We start from the raw sequence: 12881 nt of genomic DNA on the forward strand, positions 1-12881 counted from the left end.
GATACGCTCTTTGGATCCTGGAGGAAACTGACCCCCTATTCTCACACTGGTGCACCTTCTTCCAAGACCTCAAAGCTGGACAACGTGAACCGGTCTTTTTAAATGTCTCCACTTGCTAGGGCTGTCACTGGGACAGCACTAGAGGGTGGTGCCAATGGATGAATGGATGGATGGATGGATGGACAGTAGTCCAGGGATGATGTCCCTGTCTGAACTGAACTGGGCCCTTCCTCCAATGAGCAGCCTTCCTGAGTGAGTTTATACAATTGTCCCTTGGTATCCATGGAGGATTAGTTCTAGGGTCCCGGGGATGCCAAAATCCATGGATGCTCAAGTCCCTGATATAACATGGCCTAGTATTTACATAAAAGCTATTCACATCCTCCAGTAGACATTAGACCATTACTAGATCATTTGTGATATGTAATACAATGCAGATGCTACATCAATGGTTGTGATACTGTATTCTTTAGGGAATGATGACAAGAACAAAGTCTGCACATGTTCACTAGAGACATAACCATGCAATTTATTTTCTGAATATTTTCCATCTGCTGTTGCTGAATCCACAGATGCAGAGCTCCCAGATATGAGGGCCAAGTGTGCTTTGAGAGTAGGGTGGGTGAGGTTGCTAATGAGTACAGGGGAGCAGGTGTCGATCAGAGGTCCCTGCATTGAGGCATCTGGACGCCCTATCTTGGGACTTGAGACTCCGTTTGAGTGGCACAGGCAGACTGAGTCCAGGTCAAAGTTCACCCCTTGAAGCTTCATTTTATCCCAAGCTCTTTCTGGACCCTGGAATTTGGCATTCCCTAGGCCCTGGCAGGAAGGACAGATGAACCAGATTTTAGATAACATGTCTGGAATAGAGTGAGGCCCTACTGTGTGCCTGGCACTTTCCCCACAGGATCCTCTAGCTAGAACATTCAAGGGTCATGGTGAGAAATACCCAGTTAAAATATCAGAAATTTAAAAAAAAGATACCATTAGAGACACGAAAATACCATCAAGTAATAGTAGTAGCATTTGCATTCTGAGATTCAACAGTAGTGGTCACTTCCCTCCATCCTTATGTGTATCCCACACCACCCTGGGCGAGGAGGGCTGAGGTGAGGGAACACCCGTGGATGCTCTGATACTGGTCCTGGGCCTCGGGGGTGACAGTGATGAGGAACTGGGTGCACACATGAATGGGGCAGCCAGGCCTGGCCAGAGAAGGCACACACACGTGCACAGATGCGTTTACCCATGTACAGGTGTGCACGCATGCACACAAACACATTGCAGGCAGGCATGTGGCCGCCTCAGGCAGCGGAGGACCCTGACTCTGGGCCCTGCTGACCCGGGCAAGGCCCCACTGTGATGCGTGCCATGACCTCAGAATGTCACTGGTGCTTAGCACCAATCCGCTGTCCGGCCTGCCTCTGTGTTCTACGGCAGTTACCCACGCACAGTGGTATCAGCTACACACGCACGGTGGTATCTGGGACCAGTTTTGTGGACTCAAAGGTTTTCTACCTGAGAGACATAACGCAGGCCAACTGATTCATCGGAATCAGGTGAGTGCGACCTGCTCTCTTCCCTCCAGGCTGACTTGGGGACAGTGGCTATGCTGTGGGTGGTGTTGGCCTCTGGGCAGCTACCGAGGAGGGTCATCCCTGAGCGCTCACTGGGCGCCCGTTCTACACTGCCAGTGTAGACGATTGGCTCTTTCGTCCTCATGGTGGCTTCATAGAGTGAGTGCTGTTCCCTAGTGTACCCATTCGATAGGTGAGACGTCTGGGGTCAGGGAGGCGGTTACCGGCCTGGGAATCCAGACAGGACCCTGGGTTTTGCTCTCAGCCCTGCCGTACGCTGTGCTGGAATTCAGGCCTGAACCCGGTGACCTCCCTGCCCTAGATCCCAAGTCTTCCCAGGTTTCCCATCCTGATGGGGCAGAGCCTGGCCCTGGCAGAGCCACTGGGATAGATCCACTGTGGGTGGGGGAATAGGAGGGTCCTCAGAACACCTCTGTGCCCTAAGCTGGGTCCTGATGGTGGCTGTGGGCCTCACTGAACACACATGGTCCCTTGTCCTGGGGAACCTTCTGTCCTTGGGTAGCTGTGGAAAATGAAGGAGCCCTGGAGGGCTGGCTGGGGGGAGACTATCTTCTCTTCTGTTCAAAGGGGTCCGGGCACTGGGGTTCTCTCCACATATTTCTTGCTCTGTCTGGTCCTTTCGAGGCCTCGCCCTCCTTTTGCCCCAAGTGTTCCCAGGAGGGATGGTCCATCCAGGTGTTCTCTGGGGCCAAGGACCCACTGTCCTTCCTCAGCGACCTGGGAAAATGAAGCCCCCTCCTGTAGGGACAGCTCAGAATGGTGGAGTCCAGTCCCTCCCCGAGTGAGGGTTTCCACTAGCACAATAGATCATTTTCATCCCCCAAACCGAACACCCTCCTGCTCAACTGGCATTATTCCTAAAGTGGCTTCACTGTTCAGACTCAACAGCCACGGGAGCCAAAGTGATGAGTGGAGAAGAACAGAGCAGTCAGGAGAGATCTTGTTCCCTGTAGGAAACTGGACATCTCTGTGGTCCTGAGCATCCCAGGAGGCCGATTGTACAGAGACCTCTGGTCGCTGACCCCAGTCTCCCTCCATATCCCTGGAATAGCCCATCATGGGCCCTTCACCCTTGGCAGGTGGACACTATTCAACCTGCTGGGGCAGGTGTGTCCCCATTTCATGGCATTTGGGGATGATGGGACTCTCTGTCGAGGTCGCACTGTCCTCAAGTCCTTGGGATGATGCCCACCCCTGCTTGGGACTGGAGACTGCAGAGACTCATGCATGTGTGGGACACTAGGTCTGGCGCCTTTTTACCTGGGGGCGGTGGTGGAATGGGGGTTACGCAGCCAACCAGCATCTGGGAGCCTGGCGGGAACGGTTCAGGTGTTCTCCGAAGTTCTCAAGTACAATGTAACTTTTAGATGATTTTGTCTCACAGGATGGTAATCGTAGAGGATGCAGATAGTTTGTGGGCACAGGAGCGAGAGAATATCATCATGAACTATGAGAAGGTACAGGTCGGTCTGCTCCTTGGAGGGAGGCCTCTTCCAGTGCGCCCTGGTCAAAGGGTCCTGGGCTCCCTAGGAGCACAGAGTGGGCACGGGTGGCCACTACCCCCAGGCCCTTGCACCCTTTGCCTTGGACCCCTCACCAAGCCTCCCTCTGGGTTACAGGGACACCGAGCCGGGCTGCCAGAGGACATGGGGCCTGAGCCTGTTGGAATCTACAACAACATTGATCGCTTTGGGATTGTGCAGTGAGTCCTCTGTGCTCCCCTCACCCCTGAAGCACCTTTCTCAGCTCAGGGATGGGTTTGCTTTCAGAAAGGCCTTTCTGAGGCAGGACTGCCTCGCCGGGTCAGGCCAACCTCCTTTCCAGGGTCAGAACTCCTCCCTGACTCCCCTGCAGGTCCAGCCCGAGGTTGCTGTTAGGCCAGAGGGGCGGGGCCCATCTAGGGAGCGAGTGGGAATGGAGACTGGCCTAGGTCAGGCCCCTGGACTCTCAGCAGTTCTGTCCCCAAGTTAGCACAAGAGAAGCGGGCTAGCCTGAGGGTCTGGCCATGTCTACTTGGAAACAACGCCAGTGAAATCCAAGGGTTGTGGCTACAGGGTGAGGGGACGCCTGGCCCAGCCTCAGGGCTGTTGTCCAGCAGGTCTCTGAGGGCCCACCTGCCCCTGTCCTCCCTCATTTCCCTAGAGCTACAGCCCTCACTGTCCCCATGGGGAAGGGGGAAAGGTATGGGAACGATGGGAGCGGTGGCCCTAGGAGAATGGGGGAGAAGATGGGCAGGGCCCCGTTCTGGGTATTTCATGGTGAGGCCAGGGAGGCAGCAGGGCTTGTGGCTAGAGACCCTAGGTCTGGTGCTGGGAAAGGACCTGGGGCCATGTAAGAGGAGCCCAGCCAGGAGTCCATCCCTTAGGGTTCATAGGATGGAGGGACAGAGGATCCCGGGGGAGGTAGGGTGGCAGGGAGCTGATGAGCCGTGCCACTTCTGAAAGGCAAGGTGTGTGGGTCAGGTGCAGGGAGAGGCAGGTGGAAACTGGGAGTCAGAACCTGCAAGGGCCTTGGGGCTGTTAAGTGGGATGGGGCCCTGGTACACCAGGAGTACACCGGGAAGGTCTCAGGGCAGGCTCCCTTGACCCTGGTGGTGTGATGTGGTCACTCCCTGAGGGACTCCTGTCAGGGCCCTGTCGCCCACCCTGGGCAGCCCCCATCCCACCTCAGGCCTGACCTTTCTCAGCTCCAGCAGAAAGCACCACCTCCAGTCCAGGACGGGCAGCCCCATTGTGCAGCCTGACCACCCCCCACACCAGGGGCCCCAGTAACCCCGGCCAGGCTGGCCCCGCACTCCCTCTTCTCCCAGGTCCTGCCCCTCCTGGGAGTCAGCCCCACAGGAAGGCCCTTGTCCTCCCTTCCCTGTGTCTTTTCCTGGACTGAGCGCTGAGCTGGATAGGGACAGAGCCTGTCCTTTCTGGGGGTTGGTTCCCAGTCTCGGGGAGCTCCAGGCCCTGTGCAGGTCCTCAGTTCTGCCTGGGTTGTCTTACAGTGAGACAGAGCTGCCTCCTGCCACTGCTCAGGAGGCGAAGGTAAGAGCCTGATGCATGGGGAGGGGGCTGGTCCAGGGATGTGGGGACTGGGCGGGTGGTCGGTGAGGCAGAGGAGGCAGCTGGCCGGGGCAGTGGCGGGTGAGGGCAACACGATGTCCCTGGGAGGGGCAGCACTCCCTGCTGGAACTGACCCCAGGTTGCTGTAACTTTGGCAGCTTGATAAGATTCCAAAGTGAGAACCACAGTTGTGGCTTGGGGGTGGCTGCCCGCCTGTGTCAGGACCCCACGTAGAGGCTGGGACCTGACCTAAGACTGGTGTGTCTGTGGCCTGAGGATGGCACGTCCCGGGGTCCCAAAGCCAGCCCACTGGCGCTCATTTGCTCAAAGGCTCTCAACCCTTAGGGTCTGCCCTTCCCTGGCTCTCTCCAGCTGGGTCCACCAGGGATCCAGAGCCCAAGATCCAGCATCCACGGGCGGCTCTGGGAAGCCTGGCAGCTCCGCTAACTCCAACATTCCCCATCTGACAGCAAATGCGGCGGGAGATAACACGAAAGAGCAAGTGGATGGAAATGCTGGGACAATGGGAGACATATAAGAACAGTGAAAAGGTAATGTGTGGAGGGAGAGGCCCCGGGAACCACTCTGCAGAGACAGGGGACGGGCACCCATGGCTGTGGCCTGGCACCGTCAGCCTCTCAGAGGGCGGGTGGCACACTGTCCTCACCCAGAGGACTGCAGGCCTGGTCGGTGATTTGCCTGCCTATTCGTGCAAGCGTCACCTTGCCGGGAGGGAATCTGAATCTAGGGCTGGGACCACCCGGAGCTCAAGGCTAGGGATGCCCTGGTGACCCAAAGGAAGGAGAATGTTCAGATCAGAGTCCCGACTCTGAGTGTCTATCCACTCTTTCAGTCCTGGGAAGGGAGACTGTCTCCCAGCTTAATGTCACCTCTAACGAGGAATCATGGGGCCAAAACCAACCATTTCCAGAATCCTCGGGCTCTGGTCCTCACTGGGGTCGCCCCGTGGCCTGTGACACCAGGTTGTTTTCTGCCCACAGCTGAGAGATCGAGTATATAAGGGCATTCCCATGAACATCCGGGGCCAAGTGTGGTCAGTCCTGCTGAACATACAGGAAGTCAAGTCGAAAAACCCCAGAACATATAAGGTACACTCAGCCGGAGCACGACAAACAGGACAGGCCGTGTCAGGGGCTCAGGTCTCCAGCTGGAGGGAGCATCAAGCCCAGGCTGGGGGGTGGGTAGGATGGTCAGATGCACATCCTGGGCACGGACGGTGACATAGTCGCCACAGACAAACTTGGCTCTGGTGACCCTCCCCGGCTTCAGTAACAAGCCAAAAAGCAGCTTTGTGCAGAAGGAAACCTTCCTGCTTTCCTTCCTTCCCGGAGTGCTGACTGTGGGCTGACTGCCATTTGGGGTTGGGAGTCTTCCATCCGTTCTGAGGCTGCTTCCTCCTCTTGGCCCTGCCCTACAGGTCATGAAGGAGAAGGGCAAGAGGTCATCTGAACACATCCACCAGATCGATGTGGACATGAGCAGGACATTAAGGACTCACATCTTCTTCAGGGATCGATACGGAACCAAGTAAGCCTATGGGAGCCACAGGGTCTCAACAGAGATGGAGTGAACGAAAGGGATGGGGGCTTCCCCGGAGAAGAGGCCAGGGTCACCCAGGAGGGATGACAGAGCTGCCAAGACCTCCCCTGACCCAGGGAGCAGCCGGCACCATGAACTGAGCACCTGGTTCCAAGCCCTGGGCCAGACTGGAACATGTGGGGCCAGAACCCAGGAGGATCCTGAGGAGACAAAAGGCAGCAAACAAAATCATGCACAATGGTGAAAGGTGCTCTCCCGGACCCACGGGGACCCATGGTAGGACTCACGGGAGGGTGGCAGGATGGAGGGCCCATGAGCCTCTCCAGGCAACACTGACAGCACCAAATGCTGGGGCAATTAGGGGTCCTGGAAACTGTCATCCTGGTCTGCTGGGAACAGGACATGGCACAGCCACTTTGGCAGCCAGTTTGGCAGTGACTCACAAAGCTCAATGGACTTGAACCACGTGTCCCCAAAGTATCACAAATATTGAACCCACTGATTTGAAAACTGATGTCCACATGAAACCTGCATGCCACGTCCGCTGCTTGATTCATCGTCACTCACACAAGGAGCCTTCGGGGACAGTCTTCAACATGGGAAGGGGGAGAGCAAGGCTGGTCCTCCCTTCAAACGGAAGACCCAGTGAGAAAAGGGAATGAGCCAGTGATGCCCGCACGAACGCGGGTGGATCCTAGATGCATTTTGCTGAGGGAAAGAAGCCAGACCCAATAAGCTACCACGTAGGATTCCCATTCCTGGGCCATTCTGGAAAAGGCCAAACCATAGGGATTGAGAAGCAGTCTGGGTGGCCGGAGGCTGAGGGATCAGGGAGAGGCTGGGTGCATAGGGGCCACCCTGGAGACTTGGAAGATGAAGGAGTCACTTCAGGAGGGGCTGGAGCGGTCGCCAGGAGACTCTGCCCATTGGTTTAGAACCGTGGAGGAACTGTACACCCAAAGGCTGAACTGGCGTGTGTGCAAATTGAAAATAAATAAAGAAAATCATTCAGAGTGAAAAGGATCAGGCGAGTCACTGTACAACTGGGCTATCTGCATGTCACAGATGTGGATTTTCCTGAAACATTTCCTCAAAGTCAAAGGCCCTGAAGAGCTCACTGCTTATCTGGTGAATCATCTGAACCTAAAGTGGGATTTGTTGTTAGGCTTTGTAGACAAAGTGAAACTTACGGCATCTGCACAAAACAAACAAAAGCCTCCTTTCTCTGTTTCCTAGGCAGCGGGAACTATTCTACATCCTCCTGGCATATTCGGAGTATAACCCGGTGAGTATTCCCGGCAGTGACGTTCCCGGGCAGTATTTCCCTGTTCACAGGAGTGGGTGTCTGGTGGGGGTGTCGCTGCTTCTTTTAAAATTAGTATTTGTGAGCCACCAGGATATAGGAGGTAGGACTCCGGCTCACTGCTGGCATAAACCTCTAAGCAAGGGGGTGGTCTCAAGGGGTCAAGCTGAGACACAAAGGAGTCGGGGCCTGGACTCCTGGTGTCACCTGGGTCTGACCACCACTTCTCAGAACAAGAAATGATGCCCTCCTCTTGGGGCTGCCCCAAAGCCCAGGAGCTTGGCAGGGTCGCATGCGGGATGGTGCCATCAGGAGACAGTTTGGACAAGGTGCTGAAGTGCCTGATGGACTTGGCTCTTGTCATGAAATGAATTTGCATCCTGAGGAAGCCTCTTCATCAGAGGAAGCCTCCCCAGTCACCTCTGCCCTCTCCAATGACATGAGTCCTCCCAGGTGACCTTAGTCCTCCCAGGTGATATCCTTTCACGGTGACTCTGGCTCTTGCAGGAGGTGGGCTACTGCAGGGACCTGAGCCACATCGCGGCCTTGTTCCTCCTTTATCTGCCTGAGGAGGATGCATTCTGGGCACTGGTGCAGCTGCTGGCCAGGGAGAGGCACTCCCTGCAGGGTAGGTGAACAGGTGCCCAAGGGACCTCATGCAGTCAGACCCAGGGATGGCCACCCTGGCCAGATGATCTCAGCTTTCAGCCAAGGCACCTTCCTTGGCCAGCTCCTTGGGAGTCTTTAGGATGTCTCTGCTGAGGGTCCCACAGGGGTCCGCGGCTGACCCCAAAGCCCAAGTCAGACGCCTTTCATCCCCATCAGCGGAGGGCATCTCATCCTCCCCGTGGCCACCCTCTGTGTCCTGCTGCCACGCCCTCTGGATCTGATTGTGTAGCTGACTCTCCAATCCCTGAGAATCCTGCTGCCCTTGGTGCCCATGAATGGGCCGACCAATCCCAGGTGGCAGCATCTCCCCAACCCGTGTCCCCTGGCCTGAACTCACTTCCAGGAGACGACCAAGAGCCCAGCACCCACCCTGCTCTGGCTGCCGTGTGGTGGCCTCAAGTCATGTTTGCCCTTTTTGCACCCTGGTCCAGGAGGCGTCCAGGGGAACCTCCAGCCAGGCTCCAGGGGATGTTCCTGCCCCACGTCCCCAGAGCAAAGGCTGCATGGTGGGTCACCAGATGGGAGGGTGAAAGGCCTTGAGGTTTGGGGGCCTCTCCAGCTGCCCAGCTCTTCCTGCTGATGGCTCCACATCTTGGGGGAAGGCTCTGATTTCTTGATGGGCTGGGGGCTTCTCAGGATTCCACAGCCCAAATGGCGGGACAGTCCAGGGCCTCCAAGACCATCAGGAGCATGTGGTCCCCACGTCACAACACAAGACCAGGTGGCATCTGGTGAGTTTATGGCGTCTGGCGAGCAAGCTTGGGCTCTTCCCCAGAGACTCTGCCTCCCGTGGCGCTGGAGGAACGGGGACTGGAGCCCCTGGTGGGGCTGGTGACTGGATGAGTCCAGCCAGGGCCTGACCTGGGACGTCGGGTTCTCCATGGGCTGGGAGTTGGATTCCTTTCCTGCCCTGGAGGAGACAGAGGCACAGGGATGGGGGCCCAGCTCCCGCAGAGCAGGGCAAAGGGCAGTGTGTCCACGGGAGTGTGGGAAGGGGCCGGTGTTGGGGGGAGCCCTGGACACCGCCCAGTGTTCTGCACTAGGGGAAGGGTCTTCAAAGGCCCTGGAAGAGGGAGGTTTTTAGGGCAGCCCAGGGGGCCCTGAGCACCTCTGTTCCTCCCATCAGGACAAGGAAGGTCTTTGCGTGCAGGATTCCTCCTTAGGCTGGCTTCTCCAGACGTTGAATGACGGGGTAAGAAGGCACAGGGAGACCCTGGCTCAGGGACCCTCCTTGCCCTGCAGTGCCCTGCTTCCCCAGCCTGGGGGTCTGGCTCAGCCACAGCCCACAGGGGGCTCCGCCCACAGGGGGGGCCTCACAGGACACCCAAACCAAACCCTCTGCCCAAGAGGGGTCATCCCAGGGCAATGACTGGAGCTCAGGACCAGCCTTATAGGCAGACTGGGCCAAGACCTGACTTGGGAGGGATCAGGGAAGCCTCAAGCCCTGGGCAAGCCCCTCTCTCCAGGAGCCACACCCCCACTCCAATGAGTGCCCCCCATGAGGAGCTGCAAGACCTTGTCTGACCCAGCGCCCTGGAGGGCTCAGGAAACCCTCATGGGGAAGGTCACTGACTCTGGGGACTGAAGCCCCAGTGGGCTCAGTTCGAGCCACCAGCCCCAGCCTGGAAGGGCTACAGTCTCCCACACCTGCTATCCCCACAGATCTCTCTTGGGCTCACCCTGCGCCTGTGGGACGTGTATTTGCTGGAAGGAGAACAGGTGTTGATGCCGATGACAAGCATTGCCTTTAAAGTTCAGAGGAGTAAGTCTACATGTGCCCAGTTGGGCCTGGGGAGCCCTGGGGTCAGACGCTGACTTACCCGAGGGCAGCTTCCTCACACTGTCCTCATGATCCTCTGTTCTGGCCCAGAGGGAGGTCTGGCCAGGTGGGCTGGGCAAGGCACAGTGACACCGAGCCCGTCCCCCACATGACCCAGATGAATGTCGTGAGCACTTCCCTACCCAATTCCCCCAGCCACGGTCTCCTGTGCACATCCAAACCCCTGGGGTGGCCACAAAAGATTCCCGCATCGCCTAGTGGGAGACTGAAGTGGCCACGGGGTATCAGCTGTGCCCCCTCCCAGGGAACTCTCCTGACCTGATGTCCACCCTGTCCCTAGAGCGCCTCATGAAGACATCCAGGTCTGGCCTGTGGGCACGGTTTCGGAACCTGTTCTTCCATACCTGGGAGTCGGATGATGACTCTGTGCTCAAGCATCTTAGGGCCTCTACGAAGAAACTAACAAGGAAGCAAGGGGACCTGCCACCCCCAGGTGAGCTCCAGTGCCATGTCCCCCCCCATGTCACCCTCTGGGGCAGTCAATAATAGGGGAGTGCCCGAGACCCGCAACCCTACTACCTGGGCCTTCCTCTTCACCTTTTCTTCCTCCTCTTCCTCCTGGACTCTAAGAAAGTACAGGAGGCCCACCGGTCCTCACGGCAGGCGCTCAGTGCGTGTGTACTGGATGTGTTGTGCCCGCAGGAGGGCGATGTGGGCAAGACCTTCCAACAAGCCGCCTCCCACATTCCACAGTGTCTCTGTCTCCCCATCACAAGGCCATCAAGGGCACTAAAGAAGCCAGACCCATTTGTGGGAAACCCTGCCCCTCCCTGCAAGCACCCACCACCTCAGAGAGCAGCAGAGGCCCCTCACTCCTGCACGCTCCTCCAAGGTTTCCAGGACAACAAGCCTTGAGCCAGGGAGACAAGGGAATCGGGTGTCCCTGACCCCAGAGCATTCAGGGAGAGGGCACAGGCTGCACCCCAGGCGAGAGCCAGAGCCAAGAATTCAGCCAGATGTGGGAACGGTCAGTCCTGGCATGGACTGGGCAGCCCAGGAAGGCAGAGGGTGACCCACATCCAGGTCCAATCACCCACTGTGGAGATGGGTCCCCATGTGAGGTGACAAGGGGCTGGGTGACATCCAAGTCCCCTCCCACCTGAGTTCTCACTGGGGGCTGTATCCCTGGCCCAACAGCCCTGGGACAAGGGTGTGTGGTAGAAATCCCCCAGCCAGTCCGAACCCTGGGGGCAGTCCTAGGAGCTACCTGTCATGCCCTGATAGCTTCCCCATGCCAGGCAGCACACACCCCTCCCTCTGGGATCAGCAGACTACAGGCATGTCCTGAGTGTCAGACCCCGGGGCCACACAGAGATCCTGAGGACTCCAGAGACCCAGGCAGGTGGGGCCTGGCCGGGAAAGGCCTACATGGGCTCAGTGGAGACGCTGACCACGTCTGTTTTTCTTTCAGCCAAACCCGAGCAAGGGTCCTCGGCACCGAGGCCTGTGCTGACTTCAAGTGGCAGAATGACCCTCTGCAAGGGGGACAGGCAGACCCCTCCAGGCCCACCAGCCCGGTTCCAGCGGCCCATTTGGTTAGTTTCCCCACCATGGGCACCTCGTTCTTCCACATCTTGTCCTGGTGTGGCTGTCCGGGAAGACACCTACCCTGTGGGCACTCAGGATGTGCCCAGCCCGGTCCCGGCTCAGGGAAGACCTCAGGGTTCCTGGAGATTCCTGGAGTGGAACTCGATGCCCCGGCTCCCGACGGACCTGGATGTAGGGGGCCCTTGGTTCCCCCATTATGATTTCGAACAGAGCTGCTGGGTCCGTGTCCCTCCTGAATGTGTCCTGGACAGCCCCGGGACTGTGGGACAGGGCCAGCTCGAGAAGCCCGCGGGGACCCTGACACCAGGCCCTGCCCAGGCCCATCAGGACTGAGGGAGGCCAGGAGATATCCCACTACAACAGGGCACCCCGTCTACGGACAAGAGACTTGCACCCAATTTCTACAATGGCACCGTATCCCAGGAAGACCAGCTGGCCACCTGCTGGCAGGTAGAACACCCTGCGGAGGGGGTGAGATTGGCTTTCACCGCACTGAGCCACAATGTGGACATGGACTTCCAGCCCTGCCCTGCACCCAGCACTGATTCCAACCAGGACGGCTCCTTTACAGCTAGGGACGAGCAGCAGCGCGCTCCCACCTCAGGGCCTTGCCTCTGTCACCTCTACTTGGAAAATTCTCATTTCCCTCCAGGGTTCTAGAAGCATCTGGGGCAGGGCTCATGGCTGGATAACTCCCCAAGACTTAACAACCCAAGCAAACTTCACGTCCTCGTTTTATTTTTTGTTAAACTTATGAAAATTGATTAAGAAAGTGTGCAGCTCGAAAGACCTTCACAGATGGAACACACCAGCCCCCAGATCACAAAGCCAACCATGCCCAGCCCCTCCCAGCACCCCCAGCCGTGTGACCAGCTTTCTGAATTCCCACAACACCGTGTGCCTGCCTTTGTGTTTTCAACTCATAGATGATTAACCCCCTTCATGTTTTAAAATAAATGTTTTCTGTTGAAATTAGTTTAGATATAAAAGATTGAAAAGGCACTACAGTGGCCTCCTACACCTTCCATCCAACTGCCCCTAATAATGACGTTTTGCAGTTCCATGGCACATAACAAATTTAGACTGGGTGTGGTGGCTCACACCTGTAATCCCAGCAATTTGAGAGGTCGAGGCAGGACGTTCAGGTTCACTTGAGTCTAGAAGTCTGGGACCAGCCTGGGAAACACAGGTGGACCCTGTCTCTAGAGAAAAGACAAAGAAATTAGCCTGGCATGGTGGCGGGTGCCTATGGTCCCACTTAGGAGGCTGAGGCAGGATTGCTGGAGCCCATGAGTTCCAGAAAGCAGTGAGCC

General features: G+C 57.2%; 1 protein-coding gene across 1 annotated transcript; it reads left to right on the forward strand.

Moving 5' to 3' along the window:
• The first annotated feature begins 1544 nt into the window (after positions 1-1544).
• On the forward strand, positions 1545-12543 carry LOC139359520 (TBC1 domain family member 3B-like). Its single transcript, XM_071082639.1, has 16 exons — positions 1545-1559; positions 2552-2705; positions 2983-3055; positions 3218-3300; positions 4591-4630; positions 5119-5199; positions 5650-5757; positions 6087-6196; positions 7445-7493; positions 8019-8139; positions 8817-8911; positions 9307-9372; positions 9843-9942; positions 10301-10453; positions 11432-11794; positions 11981-12543. The coding sequence occupies exons 2-16, from the start codon at positions 2656-2658 to the stop codon at positions 12226-12228; spliced, it is 1740 nt and encodes a 579-aa protein (XP_070938740.1). The 5' UTR covers positions 1545-1559; positions 2552-2655; the 3' UTR covers positions 12229-12543.
• Positions 12544-12881: the final 338 nt, after the last annotated feature.

The sequence above is a fragment of the Macaca nemestrina genome, chromosome 17, assembly GCF_043159975.1.
Source record: "Macaca nemestrina isolate mMacNem1 chromosome 17, mMacNem.hap1, whole genome shotgun sequence".
Taxonomy (NCBI): domain Eukaryota; kingdom Metazoa; phylum Chordata; class Mammalia; order Primates; family Cercopithecidae; genus Macaca; species Macaca nemestrina.

Excerpts from the sequence above, each read along its gene's own strand:
- LOC139359520 (XM_071082639.1), top strand. The coding sequence starts at position 2,656 with ATGGGCCCTTCACCCTTGGCAGGTGGACACTATTCAACCTGCTGGGGC. Across the intron at positions 5,758-6,086 it reads AAAACCCCAGAACATATAAG|GTCATGAAGGAGAAGGGCAA; the intron begins GTACACTCAGCC and ends CCTGCCCTACAG. Across the intron at positions 8,912-9,306 it reads ACAAGACCAGGTGGCATCTG|GACAAGGAAGGTCTTTGCGT; the intron begins GTGAGTTTATGG and ends TCCTCCCATCAG.